We start from the raw sequence: 14,169 nt of genomic DNA, 5'->3' as shown, positions 1-14,169 counted from the left end.
GTTGCGACTTTTTTTTGGGCATTTAAAGCAGCTGATTATTTTTCTGCCCATATTTTTGACCATTTGTCATTGAAAGGGAAACTCTTATACCTGAAAATCTTCAGAAAATTCGCGTTTGTACGGGACAAACGGTAGACAATTTCATGGAATGCTCCATCAACGTCACGCAGCAGGGATTTATGAAACTTACCAAACTATAATAATGTAGCGAACGCTTTAACGGTGACAGATGGTTTGGAGCAACCGACTTTTCTTTTTTTGAAATTTGTAAACTGTCAAAGTATTCTGACTACTTTCAAATCCAAATTTTAATTTAATACACAATTTGATTTTCACCACACCAGCTCGGAAAGAATTACTATTTGCACTTCAAAAACGAATAGCAAAGTTGCATTTTATCCACATGTGAGGCAAATTAATCAAATGCAAATTTTGATTTGTTTTCTTATGTTTACTGGTAGAATTGACTTTTAAATGATGATTTTGGATGATAAATATTTAATAACATTCATTTGGATTTGATTTGGTTTGATTTTGTTTGATATTTTACATTTAATATTTGCTTCGGGTTGGTGTGGTGAAAAATTTTGTGTTTCACTCGGGGGCAAATTTTGTTTAACCCTCGTGCTTTGAAACCCTCGCAACGCTCAAGATTCCATTTTTCAAACCACTCGCTACGCTCGTGGTTCAATTTTGGAATCTTTCGCTTGCTCGGGTATCAATATTAGCACGAGCGGTTAAACAACAACTTTGCCCCCGAGTGAAACAAATAACTATTGTTCCATAATTTTTGAAGCATGTAGCTTTCAGATTTATTTTAAAACTCGTTTCGTAACTCAAGGTCTTGTTATGTTAATATTTTTAATTGTTTCTCGTAGTTCCCACTTTATCACGATAGTTTTATTATTGTTTTTTACTTAGAAAATTCAACTTTTCAGCATTATTTTGTCTATGATTGGGTTGATCAACTATTTCTTGACACTCATGCGCCATCTACTAAGCATGCTACAATATTACTTTACAATTTTTTCTAACTATAGTTCGTAGCTTTGTAATAGAGCCCTACGGCTAATCCTATTGTCTATTGTTAAGTAAAACCGCACGTGCTACTTACCTGCAAAAAAGGGTCATAATTATTCTATTTGGCACCTGAGCGCGGGCTAGTCCAACGCTCAAAAAACCAGTGTAGGTGCGCTCTCCGATAACGCGCCTTTGTTACGCATCTCGATGATACATTTTAGACTGGTACTGTAGCGTTCGACTCGCCGTCAGTAACCGAAGTACTGTACTTTTTATGCAGGTGGTTGCGGCACGTGGCACGTGCGTTTTTACTTAACAATAGACAATAGAGCTCGGGCTCTATTAGAAACCTACAAACTATAACTCTTACTATCACTCGTACTTAAGTTACTATTGCCTTAACGGGTGACGGGACAAAATCGGGACAAGAAAAGTTGATCGACCATGTACCCAATAGATCCACTTCTTCAGCCTATGTATTGGTCTTACAGCTGGCCAGAGGCTACCTCTTGCAGGTGAGAGGGGTTTATTTTTTATATACCCTGAGTGTGACGACCTATAATATAGGGTAATTCGCCAGTAACTGGCCGCCGTAAACCAAAAATGAATTCTATTCACCTATAAATAGAATTCATTTTAGTATAAGGTTTCAATAACTGGCCACCTTATACTAAAATGAATTCTATTTATAGGTGACTAGAATTCATTTTTGGTTTGGGGTGGCGTAAGTTACTGGCGATATACCCTACTCGTACATTTGTGTGTGTAAATATATTTAACCTACAGATCGCTGCCCCAATATTACAGGGTTCTATGTTTCACTTTTATTCAAATTCAAATTCAAAATTCAAAATTATTTATTTCATGTGATTTACGTAGGTACACACATAGCAATACACAACAATAAACTTACAAGAATTACACATAAACACAACATATACACATTAAAATTGACACAAGATATACAGTGCTAGCCAAACTCTTAATTTTTGCTACCACTGTATCACACTTGTAGGGGAATGTAGTCCCTCACAGTGGAGCATTATGGGGATGGGATTTTATTGATCTTAAATTTGAACATTGCCATAGTGACATAATTATAGTCGAATTTTAAATCTTGAAAATGTAACATAAAACCCTGTAATATTGGGGCAGCGGGCAGCGAGATGTAGTGCATAATTGTGACGTTTTTAACCAAAAAACCACTGTCGGTTGTCTTTCGATTGAGGATGACACAATTGTATTCCATCGTATTTTCTCGGATATGTTCGTATTTGTCATGCTACTTCAGTCAACCTCATATGTACCGAGACTAAATCTGAAATAGCAAGACACGTTAGCACGTTTCCGTGAAAATACGATAGAAAATAATTATGCACTACATCTGTACATATACATCCACATACCAACTAACGGGTTTTTCATTATTTTGATTAGAGGTATAGGAATAAACAATTTTTTTACTAATTGGTCACAAACCAAACTCCAGGGGTGTTACAAGCGCGTTACCGACTTTCCATAATTGGTGCTAATAATCCCCTAATACGCTACCAAATCTCATGGGCCTTCCCCTGGGGCAATCTTTAAACCTGGGTAAATCTTTTTATAGGGTTAAAACCAACGAAACTGCATACTCGTACCTATGTGTGGTATAGTTACAAGCCCTTTCTACAATGAGCCATACATGGGTCTCTATTGTTTTCCAAAAAGTTTCAAATCATAAATTGTATTGTGTGACCGCATTTTCGTTATTCCGCATAGTCATAATTTGTTTGGTTCAGAAACTCGTAACTTTTCAGGATAGCCATAAAACAAACCTAACCTAACCTATCTATAGGATAACCTTACGAAAATCCTGAAAAGTTAACGGTTTCAGTTTTAGGACTAATGATAGTATGATTAACAATACATTATGACTTAAAACTTTATGTCAAACAAAGGGACCCCGTCATACATATTAGTCATACGGGGAACAACATATCTTACAACAAACTACGAGTATGTTATTATTCTACACTGTAGAAAATACTAGTGTACAATATACCAGTATTGTTCAATCAATTCAATTCAATTCTTTATTTCATGAACAATACAGTATTGTGTTTGAAAAAGTTTCATGCTAACTTACATTAGGTAGTCATACAGTACAGTATAATATATTATATTAGGAACTAGTAACATACACTAAAAAATAATAAACGCCACTAAAATGTCAAAAAGCTATACACAAAAGAATTACAGCCATCAAAAAATGACAAAAAGTGAGATACAATGTCAAGAAATATAGAAATATACAATTCAGAATCTTAAGAAATATATGAATTAGGAAAACAATTAAAAAAATTATGGCATGTACGATGTCTATTACATATAATTCAAAGATAGTCAGGTTACTGGTATATAACTAGTAACTACAAAAAAATAGTTGATCCACCCATTATCTTCATTCACCATTTTGAGTTGTCCCGTGTGAGTGAGTAAATGTCTCTATTTGTCTCCTTGAATTTCACGGGCCTACATCCCGGTCTTTTGATATGCTTGCGTGGGGATATAGATCCAAAACGTAAAGGCCCCTTGGAGAGCTTCAGGGCTCATTTAGATGATGCGAGTTTCATTACATTGCGGGTTTTCATAGGTCGGTTGAATAGGACGTAACCAAACAGTCCGCAATGCATAGACTAGGAATCCTCTAGACAAAGTTTAGAGCAATTATTTCATGATTATTCATGAAACCCATGCTACCAAAAATACGAGGTGATCGAGTCCCGTGCCGTGATTGGTCCGTTCAAAGACATGGGCGTCACACAAAGACACTTTGACTCGAAAATGGAGTAAAACTACCGTATATTTGTGGCAGAGGGGGTAGCGCTACTATGCTCAGTCTGGGGGAAGTCTTAAGTGTGCCGCAATGTAACTAAAATCGCATGCGAGTTCGCGCGCCGTCTAAATCAGCCCTCAATGTCATGACTCATGTAGAACGCCTGCTGGAACCCGTTCACAGGCGCAACAATAGCCATGAACCGGTCTCAGCAGGCATTGGGACTATTGTAGAAAAAGTACATATATATATAACGGTCTATGGATTGAAGTTTGGGTGGACAATGAAAGGTGGAAAATCTCTATAAATTATATAATTTGGTATCAATACAGGAGGAAAATGAGTCTTCATCAATGTCGTCATCGTCTGAGGAGGAACAGGAAAAGCAAAATGGCGACGACGACTTCCGGCCAGCCATGCCGGCAGGGCGGTACACTCCTTCCGAGTACAGGTGACTTAGGCCCACGTGCTCCGTTCCACTATCCCGGGGTTAACCGGTTAAACCTGGAGTTACCATGGTTTTTTTCTTTCAAATAAATATTATTCTTATACCGGGTGTGGCCTATAACATGAGCAAAAAATTTAACTGTAGGCTGTACTCTTCATACTGATCAACATTAGTTCAGTGACTTTTGAAAATAACTTGTAGTTTGATTTTTAATACACTTTAAAGGTTATTCAAAAACGCAATGGATTACGAATTTTCTTATGTTTAAGGCTTGACAAGCAACGTCAATCACAATCATATGACGTGGCGATGGCGTCCATTGAAGAAAATATTTATTTTGTATGAAAAATAGGGAGTCTAAATAATTCATAATTTTTAAAAGTTGTTGAACAAAAGTGTCACCGTTTGAGGAGTACAATCTATGTTTTAATTATTTGCTCATGTTACAGGCCACACCCGGTATATACCAGTACAATAAAATTGTACTGGTAAGAATAGCGGTTAAACTGTTAACCCTCAAAGGAGGGTGGGCTAATTGGCCTAATGACCAATAACGACAAGCGATATGTCACTGGATAGCTTATTCTAAGTTCTAAAACTTTTACAATTTCTGTGTGAAAAAAGTTATCGCCGCAGAAAGTAGTATGAGTTGAAACGTGACTGTTTAGTTTTTTTTCGATATTAAGTTCCTGTGTCCCAGACTCGGAGTAATTAACAATGGAGCCGCCATTAACCCTTTAACCGCCAGAGTCTGATATATAAGACATTACATATCCAGCTCATTTCGCCACAGTCTGATAAATAAGACAAAGATCCGATTTGGTTTTTACAGCACATTTATAACTCCCGTAACTATGCCAACCTTACTCTGCGGCGTACAATTACTGTCGGTGGCGACACGAGCACGCTCGCTCAAAAATTCCTGGCGGTTAAAAGGTTAAAACAGGCGTTCCCCTCTGTCGAAAATAGGCGGCCAATGGTCAACCTCATGTCAACTATATGTATGGACTGACGTTTATCTGACATGACGTACCTATACATTTGATGTGCCCCTCCCCCGCAAAAAACGGCAGACTATTTTGTACCGAAATTTTAGACATGGCGTCTCCGTTGGTTATATCCTCCAAGGTCCCAGATCATGAAGGTTTTGTTATTGTGGATGATTTTGTGTTACGAGATTTTAGTTTTTTATTCGTTTTCTTATGTTTTTTTTGTTTCGTAATTTTTTATAAACAGGGATTTGACAAGTCTCGCCATACAAAAAAATGGAGTATATAAAAAACTTTTCCAATGGTATGTCGCTTATTTTTATTGGTACATAGGCCAGTGTCCATACAAATCTGCCCATCCTCCTTTGGGTTAACAGTTTAACCGCTTAACCCCAGGTTAGTGGGATGGTCAAGTGGGCCTCATACCTCATAGCGACCTCTTAGCCTAGTCGGTAATGACCGTGTCTGCCTAAATTCGAATCCCGGTAAGGGTATTTATTTGTATGTTTATCACGAATATTTGTTTTGAGTTCTAATCGGATGTATCTAAGTATGTATTTATCTATATAGTTCTCACCAATTTAACGTTAATTCAAAGCAAACTCAGGATTTTTCAAAAATTAAGGGTTTTATATTATTAGTCATCAGAAAACGCCATAATATATTTATTGTGTTTTAGTAAACGCCTCCGTAAGCGCGAGAAATCCAAGAAAGAGAAGGAAGAAAGAGAAAAGAAACAGAAAGAGAAGGACGGCAACGAGGACTGCATCACCATCAGCGACGACGAAGAACGTGAGTTATTTCATGTTGACAAAGAGAATTTGAAATAGAGAGTTACTGTCATGGTAAATTATGTAGCTACCAGTGGCGCGTCCATAAAAGCCGATTCCCTCCGGCTTGCCTGGTTTTGGACGTTTGAGCAGAGTTGTAAAGGAAATATGTAAGCCAAATTAGCCCGGGCTTGCCTATGGATATGTTTGACGCGCCGCCACTGGTAGCTACAGTACATTTTCAGCCATCTTTCGACAGAAGATTAACACTGTTAGAACGCCATTTGACTTTGATCATTATTCTTTCACTGATATATGTCAACTTGTTAACTATGAATATTAACGCCATCTACTCCAAGAGTAGGCTGAAGGTTATGGCGCCATCGCTAGAAAAGATTGCTTAAAGCTGTTGAAAATGCTGTAAAATAATATACAGGGTGTTTGGTACATCGTTTGCCAAATTAAAACGGCAGATAGGTCGAGTCATTTGCTATCTACTCATGCCTAGAAAACAAAATTGGCCAGGTTTTTTTAGGGTTCCGTACCCAAAGGGTAAAACGGGACCCTATTACTAAGACTTCGCTGTCCGTCCATCTGTCACCAGGCTGTATCTCACGAACCGTGATAGCTAGACAGTTGAAATTTTCACAGATGATGTATTTCTGTTGCCGCTATAACAACAAATACTAAAAACAGAATAAAATAAAGATTTAAGTGGGGCTCCCATACAACAAACGTGATTTTTGACAAAAGTTAAGCAACGTCGGGCGGGGTCAGTACTTGGATGGGTGACCGTTTTTTTTTTGCCGTTTTTTGCATTATGGTACGGAACCCTTCGTGCGCGAGTCCGACTCGCACTTGCCCGGTTTTTTTACTACTATGCAAGTAAAAATTTGAAATTTACGAAAAACTGGCATTGAAGTGAAAAAAAAAATTACGCCAAATTAAAAATTTCTAAGCCTGAGAAGATAGCAAATGACTCAAACGATGTACCAAACACCCTGTATAATAATTTTATTTCGCAGTGAGAGAGCCGGCCCACTTCTCCGCGCAGGCCGGCATGGGGGGCAAGGAATTCGTCTCTAAATACAAGTAAGTTCCTACAGTGGTTTTCTGAAAAGTATTACAATTTTTACAACGTGACATTATGGGATGGATAAATATGGAGCTTTATTAAATATGGTGACGATTCAATGGAATAAAATGAACATAAAAAAACTCCAGTCTTTACAGACTAAAGTATTGTATATATATATGTATGTATTTAAAAACACTCGTCTATAAACTATTCGAAACCGACCGATTCGAGACCGAGGTTACCAAGATATATAGATGATATAATGATGATATATATACCTATATATATATATTTGATAAAGTCTGTCAAGCCATTTCCGTCAGTAGTAAAGACTGGCATATTTAAAAAATTAGGCGAATGGGTTATCGTCCTATAGAAAATTTTAATTTCGCGTCTTTTCTACTGACAAACTTGTTTGACCAGGGGGCCGATTTTTGAATTTCGATCGTTCGATTTCGTCACTCCATAGTCGGTGGAAAACGGCGAATTGCTAATTTTTGAAATACGAGCGACCGAAATTTGGAATCTAGTGGTATTAACCACTCGATTTCAATTCTATTAGTAGAATTTAAGTGCCTAGTATTGGAGATATTATTTAACGAAATACACGAAATCGAGTGGTCGAAATTCAAAAATCGGCCCCCAGCTATAATTTTGTTTTACTTACCTACGTAAAGATCTAGAAAACTTTTTTGAAGTGAAAACTTTTTTAGCGGCGTTAGCGGCGCTGTGCATTTTTTGTGGTAGGAAAAAAATGTTAAAACTCGCGACAGGTCACGTGACCGTAAGATTCGACAAATTGAAAATTCGTAAGACGGGCACGTGACCTGATCGAAAAACTGTTACAATGTCATTGAGTTTTCACTTCTGCCGGAACTCCCGGAGTGACACCCGTTGTTTTTTTTTACTAACAATATATTTTGTGTGTAGATCTGTGCGCACTCTATTCGGCAAAGACGAGGCGTGCTACATCATGGACGCCAAGGTTCAGGGCAACATCGGCAGATATCTCAATGTAAGTAACACACTCGTGTTATATACGACCCCTCGACAGCCTCGGCCTTTAACTTACTCACGTGGACGCCGAGGTTCAGGCAGGCGTGACTCACTCCGCGATTCCGTCGCTTTGCTACAGGTAGCTAAAAGTGCATCCGTTCGACCCCAATTTTGAGGTTTGCCATAAGCCGCGCGTGACGCTGTCGCCACCTAGCGGCCATATCTGTGCTGATCGTAACAGATGCGTTTTGTAAGAGAGTGAGTCTTCTGTAGTACTATTATTTATTCTGTGGTTCAGGGCAACATCTGCAGATATCTCAATGTGAGTACACTACACTTCGCTGGCCCAATATTACACGGTTCTATGTTTCACTTTTATCGAACTGAAATTTGAACATTGTCATAGTGACATTAAGTCGAATTTCAACTATCTTGAAAATGTAACATAGAACCCTGTAATATTGGGGCAGCGACTTGAAATACGAGTATCCCATGCCCTTTCCCGGGACGTACGAACAAATTATAGACGAACTCACTACGGACACGTCTTTTTAGGGTTCCGTACCCAAAGGGTAAAACGGGACCCTATTACTAAGACTTCGCTGTCCGTCCGTGATTCGCAACTCGTTTCTAATGTCCTATTTCTGCACTGGTATGATAAATAACTTTTTTTCTGTTTCCAGCACTCGTGCACTCCAAACGTGTTCGTTCAGAACGTGTTCGTGGACACGCACGACCCGCGCTTCCCCTGGGTGGCGTTCTTCGCCCTCTCCCAGATACGGGCGGGCACCGAGCTCACGTGGAACTATAACTACGACGTGGGCTCCGTGCCCGGGAAGGTGCTGTACTGTTATTGTAACGCGCCCAACTGTAGGGGGCGGCTGTTGTAAGGAAACTAACAAGTAAGCAGACAGACTTACACAGAAAAACATACTTAAATAAGATGCAAAATGTAAACTCGCTAATAAATACGTTGGGAACAGTACAGATCAGACTGATAGAAAGACGGAGAGCCAGACTAATAAATGCAGATTTTCAAGTTGCGAAAATTAGACAGATAAATAAAAAATACTGCTTTTTTCATTTCTATAAACTGGTTATTTAACTGTACAGCGAATATATAGTTCATAATGGGCAACTTTTACTATGGGACCAACACCAAAATCGCGAAAAAAAAATTTATTTCAGAAAATGTCAAGGTCAGCCAAAATGTATGAAACAGCCAATTTTTTGTTTTAATTTCGGCGTTGGTCCCATAGTAAAAGTAAAAGTTGTTCAGTATGACTTATACCTATATATTCAGCCCATAAATTATTGTAGATGACTAAATAAACACCCTGTATTGACAGACCAATAGACATATAGACAGACAGACGGACAAATGAAGAGCACAAAAACTACCCGGTAATATTAACTTTGTAATTAAATTATGTAACTGACATTATGTAATCAGTCAATCATTGTCAGTCCTCAAATAACGTCTGTTTATTTTAATAAAATGTGGCTTTCCAACACAGAAGGGTCCATATGCTTCAAGTGCAATACGGACCATTTTATCTGAAATTCCAACAAAAATGTTGATACAATAGCCTTTATTGCATTTAAGTGACTTTCTGTGATGGAAAGCCACAAATGTAGTATTTCCACTAGTTCCAATCCTATCATAGAAAATGTATGAAGCTTATAATTTCATCTATAGTTCAAATCAAGATGTTTAGAACAAGTACATATAGAAAATGTTTGAAGCGCAGAGTGAAAAAAAAACCTTTGAGATGTATGTTGCTATGTAATCTTTTTTAACACGAATAGCCGAATCGTCTTAGTTGAATATTAGGAGAAGATGTATTATTTAAGCTCTCGTACTTATTTTAACCGAGCCAGATACAACAAATAGACTACTACTAATAAAACATATAAATATAACTAATAAATCTCTTCTGTCAAAGTTATCCAAATTTTTCTTGTTTGATGTCTTTTAGTTAACGATTTCCTTATTTTCGCAAAGTTGGAAGTATTTATTATTGCTGGATGCATTTGCACAGGCTGGTGTTCCGGTGGTAATCCAAAAATCTGCCCACCGGGTGTAGCGATTGATGTTATACACAAAACGTTTGATTTTCCATCTGCCGCAGGTTTTACAGCAAAATCAAATCTTAACTTTTCCATATTTCTTGAAATATTTGCAGACAATGTTGTTTTATAATAATATCACACTATGGTGCATGAAATAAAGGCGAAATTGCGTTTCTCTGTAAAGAATAAAGATTTATTTTAAAATCGAACTAAATACATCTAATCTTCTACAACATTTGTTTGAAATATAAAGTAATTTACCTGTAAAGAATAAAGAAACAACATTTAAAGCCTCTATTCTAGGGTTTTGTTATTTCTTTTACATAAAATCAATCTTTATCTATTTTATAGTATTGAATATTTTTTCCTATGATGGATGTCAATGTCTTAAGTGTTATTCATGACACTCGGTAAAGTCTATGGCTAAAGCGGCTAGCCGCATAAAGGTTAACATTAAGAAAATAGGTATCACTATTTTCTTTACATGTATGTTATTAAAAATTGTTATAAAATAATAGTAAGTAGTAGTAGTATAGATATTTTAACCGAGTCAGATACAACAAATAGTAGTCTATTTGTTGTATCTGACAAACCGTACTACCAATTACTACTACTAATACTTACAATAAAGACTTACTACTACTACTTACCTTACTACAGGGCTCGGAACCGGTATTTTTTAAAAACCCCGAAATAGCTCTATATTTTGAATTAGTTTATGCTCTTTACGTAGGACTGAATCAAGTATTTAGATAACGAGTTTTTATTATTAGATTGTCCCATTAACAGTGAAATAATAAACCAAAGAACGAAAAAGAACGAAATAATACCGGTATTTTTGTATGGAGCAAATACCGGTTTCCGACCCCTGCCTTACTATTATTTTATAACAATTTGCAATAAGTATACTACTACTTATTACTATATACTTATTGTAAATTGTTATGAAATAATACCAAGGCTCAAATCAAGGTTTGGTTGATCGAAACAATTAAAATTTTATGAATTTCCACTATCCAATGTTTGACACTTAAAAGTACCAGTTTTTAGCGCTTATTTTTGCAGCAGTCACCACTGCTGCCTTTAAATAAGGTAAATTGTGTCAACTATTAGTAAGGGGCTGTCCATAAATTACGTCATCGATTTTTATCATCCAAAAATCATGCTTTAAATGACCCCATTTCCTACTTCATGCTACCGTCATCCGATGTCCAGACCTCCCCCCCCTAATTTGAAATGACGTAATTTATGAATAGCCCCTTAAAGGTGCCGACAATAGGGTAACATTTCTAGTCTATAGTCTAAATTTTTCACCTGTGTGCTCGGTTTAAATAAGTTTGAGATGCTTACATTACTTATTTAACACATTCAGCGCCAAGAACCCGACTGTCGGGTGCACTGTTCGTAGCGACTACGCGCTCCATACGGCGAAACCGTGGCTACGCGCTACGAGCGTAACCCGTAACTTAGTGGTAATGAATGTGTTAAGTTTTATAGGTTAAGATCATTGTATTGTATGTCAGTGTATGTGTAAATATTGTGTTCAATAAATAGAAATCGAAAATATTATCGCTGTTTTATTAGCAATTAACATTTATAAGTATAGTAGGGTCAGTAAGGAACGCAAATGTATGGATGTGCATGCACTTTAGTCTCAGGCGATGCCGCTTGGCACGATTGTTCCTTAGGTCAAACAAAGTTGATCTGGCCCGGTAGCCAGGAGATCGTACCATGCAGACCCCCCAAGAAGGGGGGGGGGAAGGGTCGGCTCCCCAGGTCCAATCTATGCTATATTCCTTCCTAGTCTTAGCAACTAGGGCAAGTTATATATCATTTTCGTATAAATTAGGGACGAGGAATTCATTTCTGTAATAATTATTATGCCTTTCCATACAAAAAAAAAAGATTTTTGTACAAAACATGAAAATGTTATGTCATTTTTTGTGACAATTTTGGATGTTACAAACACAGTGTGCCGATTTGCACTAAATAAAAAATTGGACGATGTAGCCCATGTATTCTTTATTCTGGAAAATATCACTTTATAGTAGGCATTCATACATTATTTTGTAATAAAAAAATAATTTATAGCGCGTGGCGGTAACAATTTCCATACAAATGGAACTATGCCCAAAATCAAAGATTAAGAATGTTTACTAAAACACTGAATTTGACATTTTAAAAGTTTAAATATAATGTTTTAATAATTTTTCCATGCGTTTTTGCCGTTTTTTGGTACAAATTTGTTGTTTTTATTTTTCTTCTACACAAACTTTCTCCCCCCCATTTCCCCCCTTAAGCGTTGATTTTATAAAATTTCATTTTATTTTAAACTTAAACCTGTCGCATTTAATTGATGTTGAAAATTTCAGCTTTATATCTTCAGGGGTTTAGATTGTATGATGTCTGGAAGTAAGCAGAGTTTTGTTAGATATTATAATGTATGGAATATTATGAAATAAAATGTCTTTAGCTCAAACACATGTAGATCCTAAACTACCGAACATTTTAACCTGAACGTTTGAACATCGATTAATTACAAAAGGAATAAGTTAGTTATAAAAACAAATTTAAAAATATCTACCCTTAAGGGAGGAAAGGGGGGGGGGGAGAAAGTTTGTATGGAGAAAAATAAAAACAACAAATTTGTACCAAAAAAGGGAAAAAACGCATGGAAAAATTATTAAAACATAATGTTTAAACTTTTAAAATGTCAAATTCAGTGTTTTAGTAAACATTTTTAATCTTTGACTTTGGGCATAGTTCCATTTGTATGGAAATCGTTACCGCCACGCGCTATAAATTATTTTTTTTTACAAAAAAATGTATGAATGCCTACTATAAAGTGATATTTTCCAGAATAAAGAATACATGGGCTACATCGTCAAATTTTTTATTTAGTGCAAATCGCCACACTGTGATTGTAACATCCAAAATTGTCACAAAAAAATGACATAACATTTTCATGATTTGTACAAAAATATTTTTTTTTGTATGGAAAGGCATAATAATTATTTCAAAAATGAATTCCTCGTCCCTAATTTATACGAAAACGATATGTAACTTGCCTTAGTTGCTAAGACTAGGAAAGAATATAGCATAGATTGGACCTGGGGAGCCGACTCTTTCACCCCCCCTTTTTGGGGGGTCTGCATGGTACGATCTCCTGTCTACCGGGCCAGATCAACTTTGTTTGACCTAAGGAACAATCATGCCAAGCGGCATCGCCTGAGACTAAAGTGCATGCTAAATGACCTTACTGACCCTACTAGTAGGTATAAGGTGGAAAGATAAGTTGGGCCCTGGAGGGAAACTACCTTAAATCCTTAAGCTAGCTCATTTTACTTAAAGGAGACATTCCTTTATTTTTTAAAAGAAACTATACTCCATTCAAAGATTTTCTAAAACTCGCTTGCCTTGCCCGGGACTCGAACCGATTAAAAATTCCAAAAAAGAAAAACTCGCAATTTTATTCTACTAGTCGATACAGTTAATGTTAATGATAACATTTCTCCAAGAAACATTAGGTCTTACACTCGTCTGTCGTACAAAATATCCATAAAATCAAATATTTAGTACTTAAGATTTTTTTAGACAAGCCAAATTGAAGAAAAAAAGAGAAATACTTTGCAGTTTTGTTTCTTTTTAAAAATAAAGGAATGTCTCCTTTAAGTAAAATGAGCCAGCTCAAGGATTTAAGGTAGTTTCCTCCAGGGCCCGACTTATCTTTCCACCCTGTATATGTATTTCAGTTACTACATCTTAATTATTATTATTAGATGAAACAACCAAATAGGGTAATTCGGCAATTACTGGCCATTGTTTAAGGGTGGCCAGTTATTGACACCTTATACTAAAATGAATAGGTGAATAGAATTCATTTTTAATTTAGGGTGGTCAGTAAATGACCATTAGAAAAACACAGGGTATATTTAAGAATTTTTATTAAGTAGTAAAGTAAATCAAAATCACGCAGC

At 36.5% G+C, this 14,169-nt stretch overlaps 1 protein-coding gene across 1 annotated transcript in view; it reads left to right on the top strand.

Moving 5' to 3' along the window:
• The window catches only part of LOC134677802 (uncharacterized), a 66,171-nt gene extending 54,413 nt beyond the window's left edge, over window positions 1–11,758 (top strand). The window contains exons 33-38 of the mRNA XM_063536230.1: window positions 1,512–1,535; window positions 4,171–4,289; window positions 5,955–6,067; window positions 7,071–7,137; window positions 8,054–8,138; window positions 8,803–11,758. Of these exons, the coding sequence (XP_063392300.1) occupies window positions 1,512–1,535; window positions 4,171–4,289; window positions 5,955–6,067; window positions 7,071–7,137; window positions 8,054–8,138; window positions 8,803–9,009 (615 nt within the window). The 3' untranslated portion in view covers window positions 9,010–11,758. The remainder of the gene's footprint in view (window positions 1–1,511; window positions 1,536–4,170; window positions 4,290–5,954; window positions 6,068–7,070; window positions 7,138–8,053; window positions 8,139–8,802) is intronic.
• The last annotated feature ends 2,411 nt before the right edge of the window (window positions 11,759–14,169 follow it).

Source organism: Cydia fagiglandana, chromosome 27 (genome assembly GCF_963556715.1).
Source record: "Cydia fagiglandana chromosome 27, ilCydFagi1.1, whole genome shotgun sequence".
Classification (NCBI taxonomy): Eukaryota; Metazoa; Arthropoda; class Insecta; order Lepidoptera; family Tortricidae; genus Cydia; species Cydia fagiglandana.
This window is presented reverse-complemented; position numbering and strand designations above follow the sequence as displayed.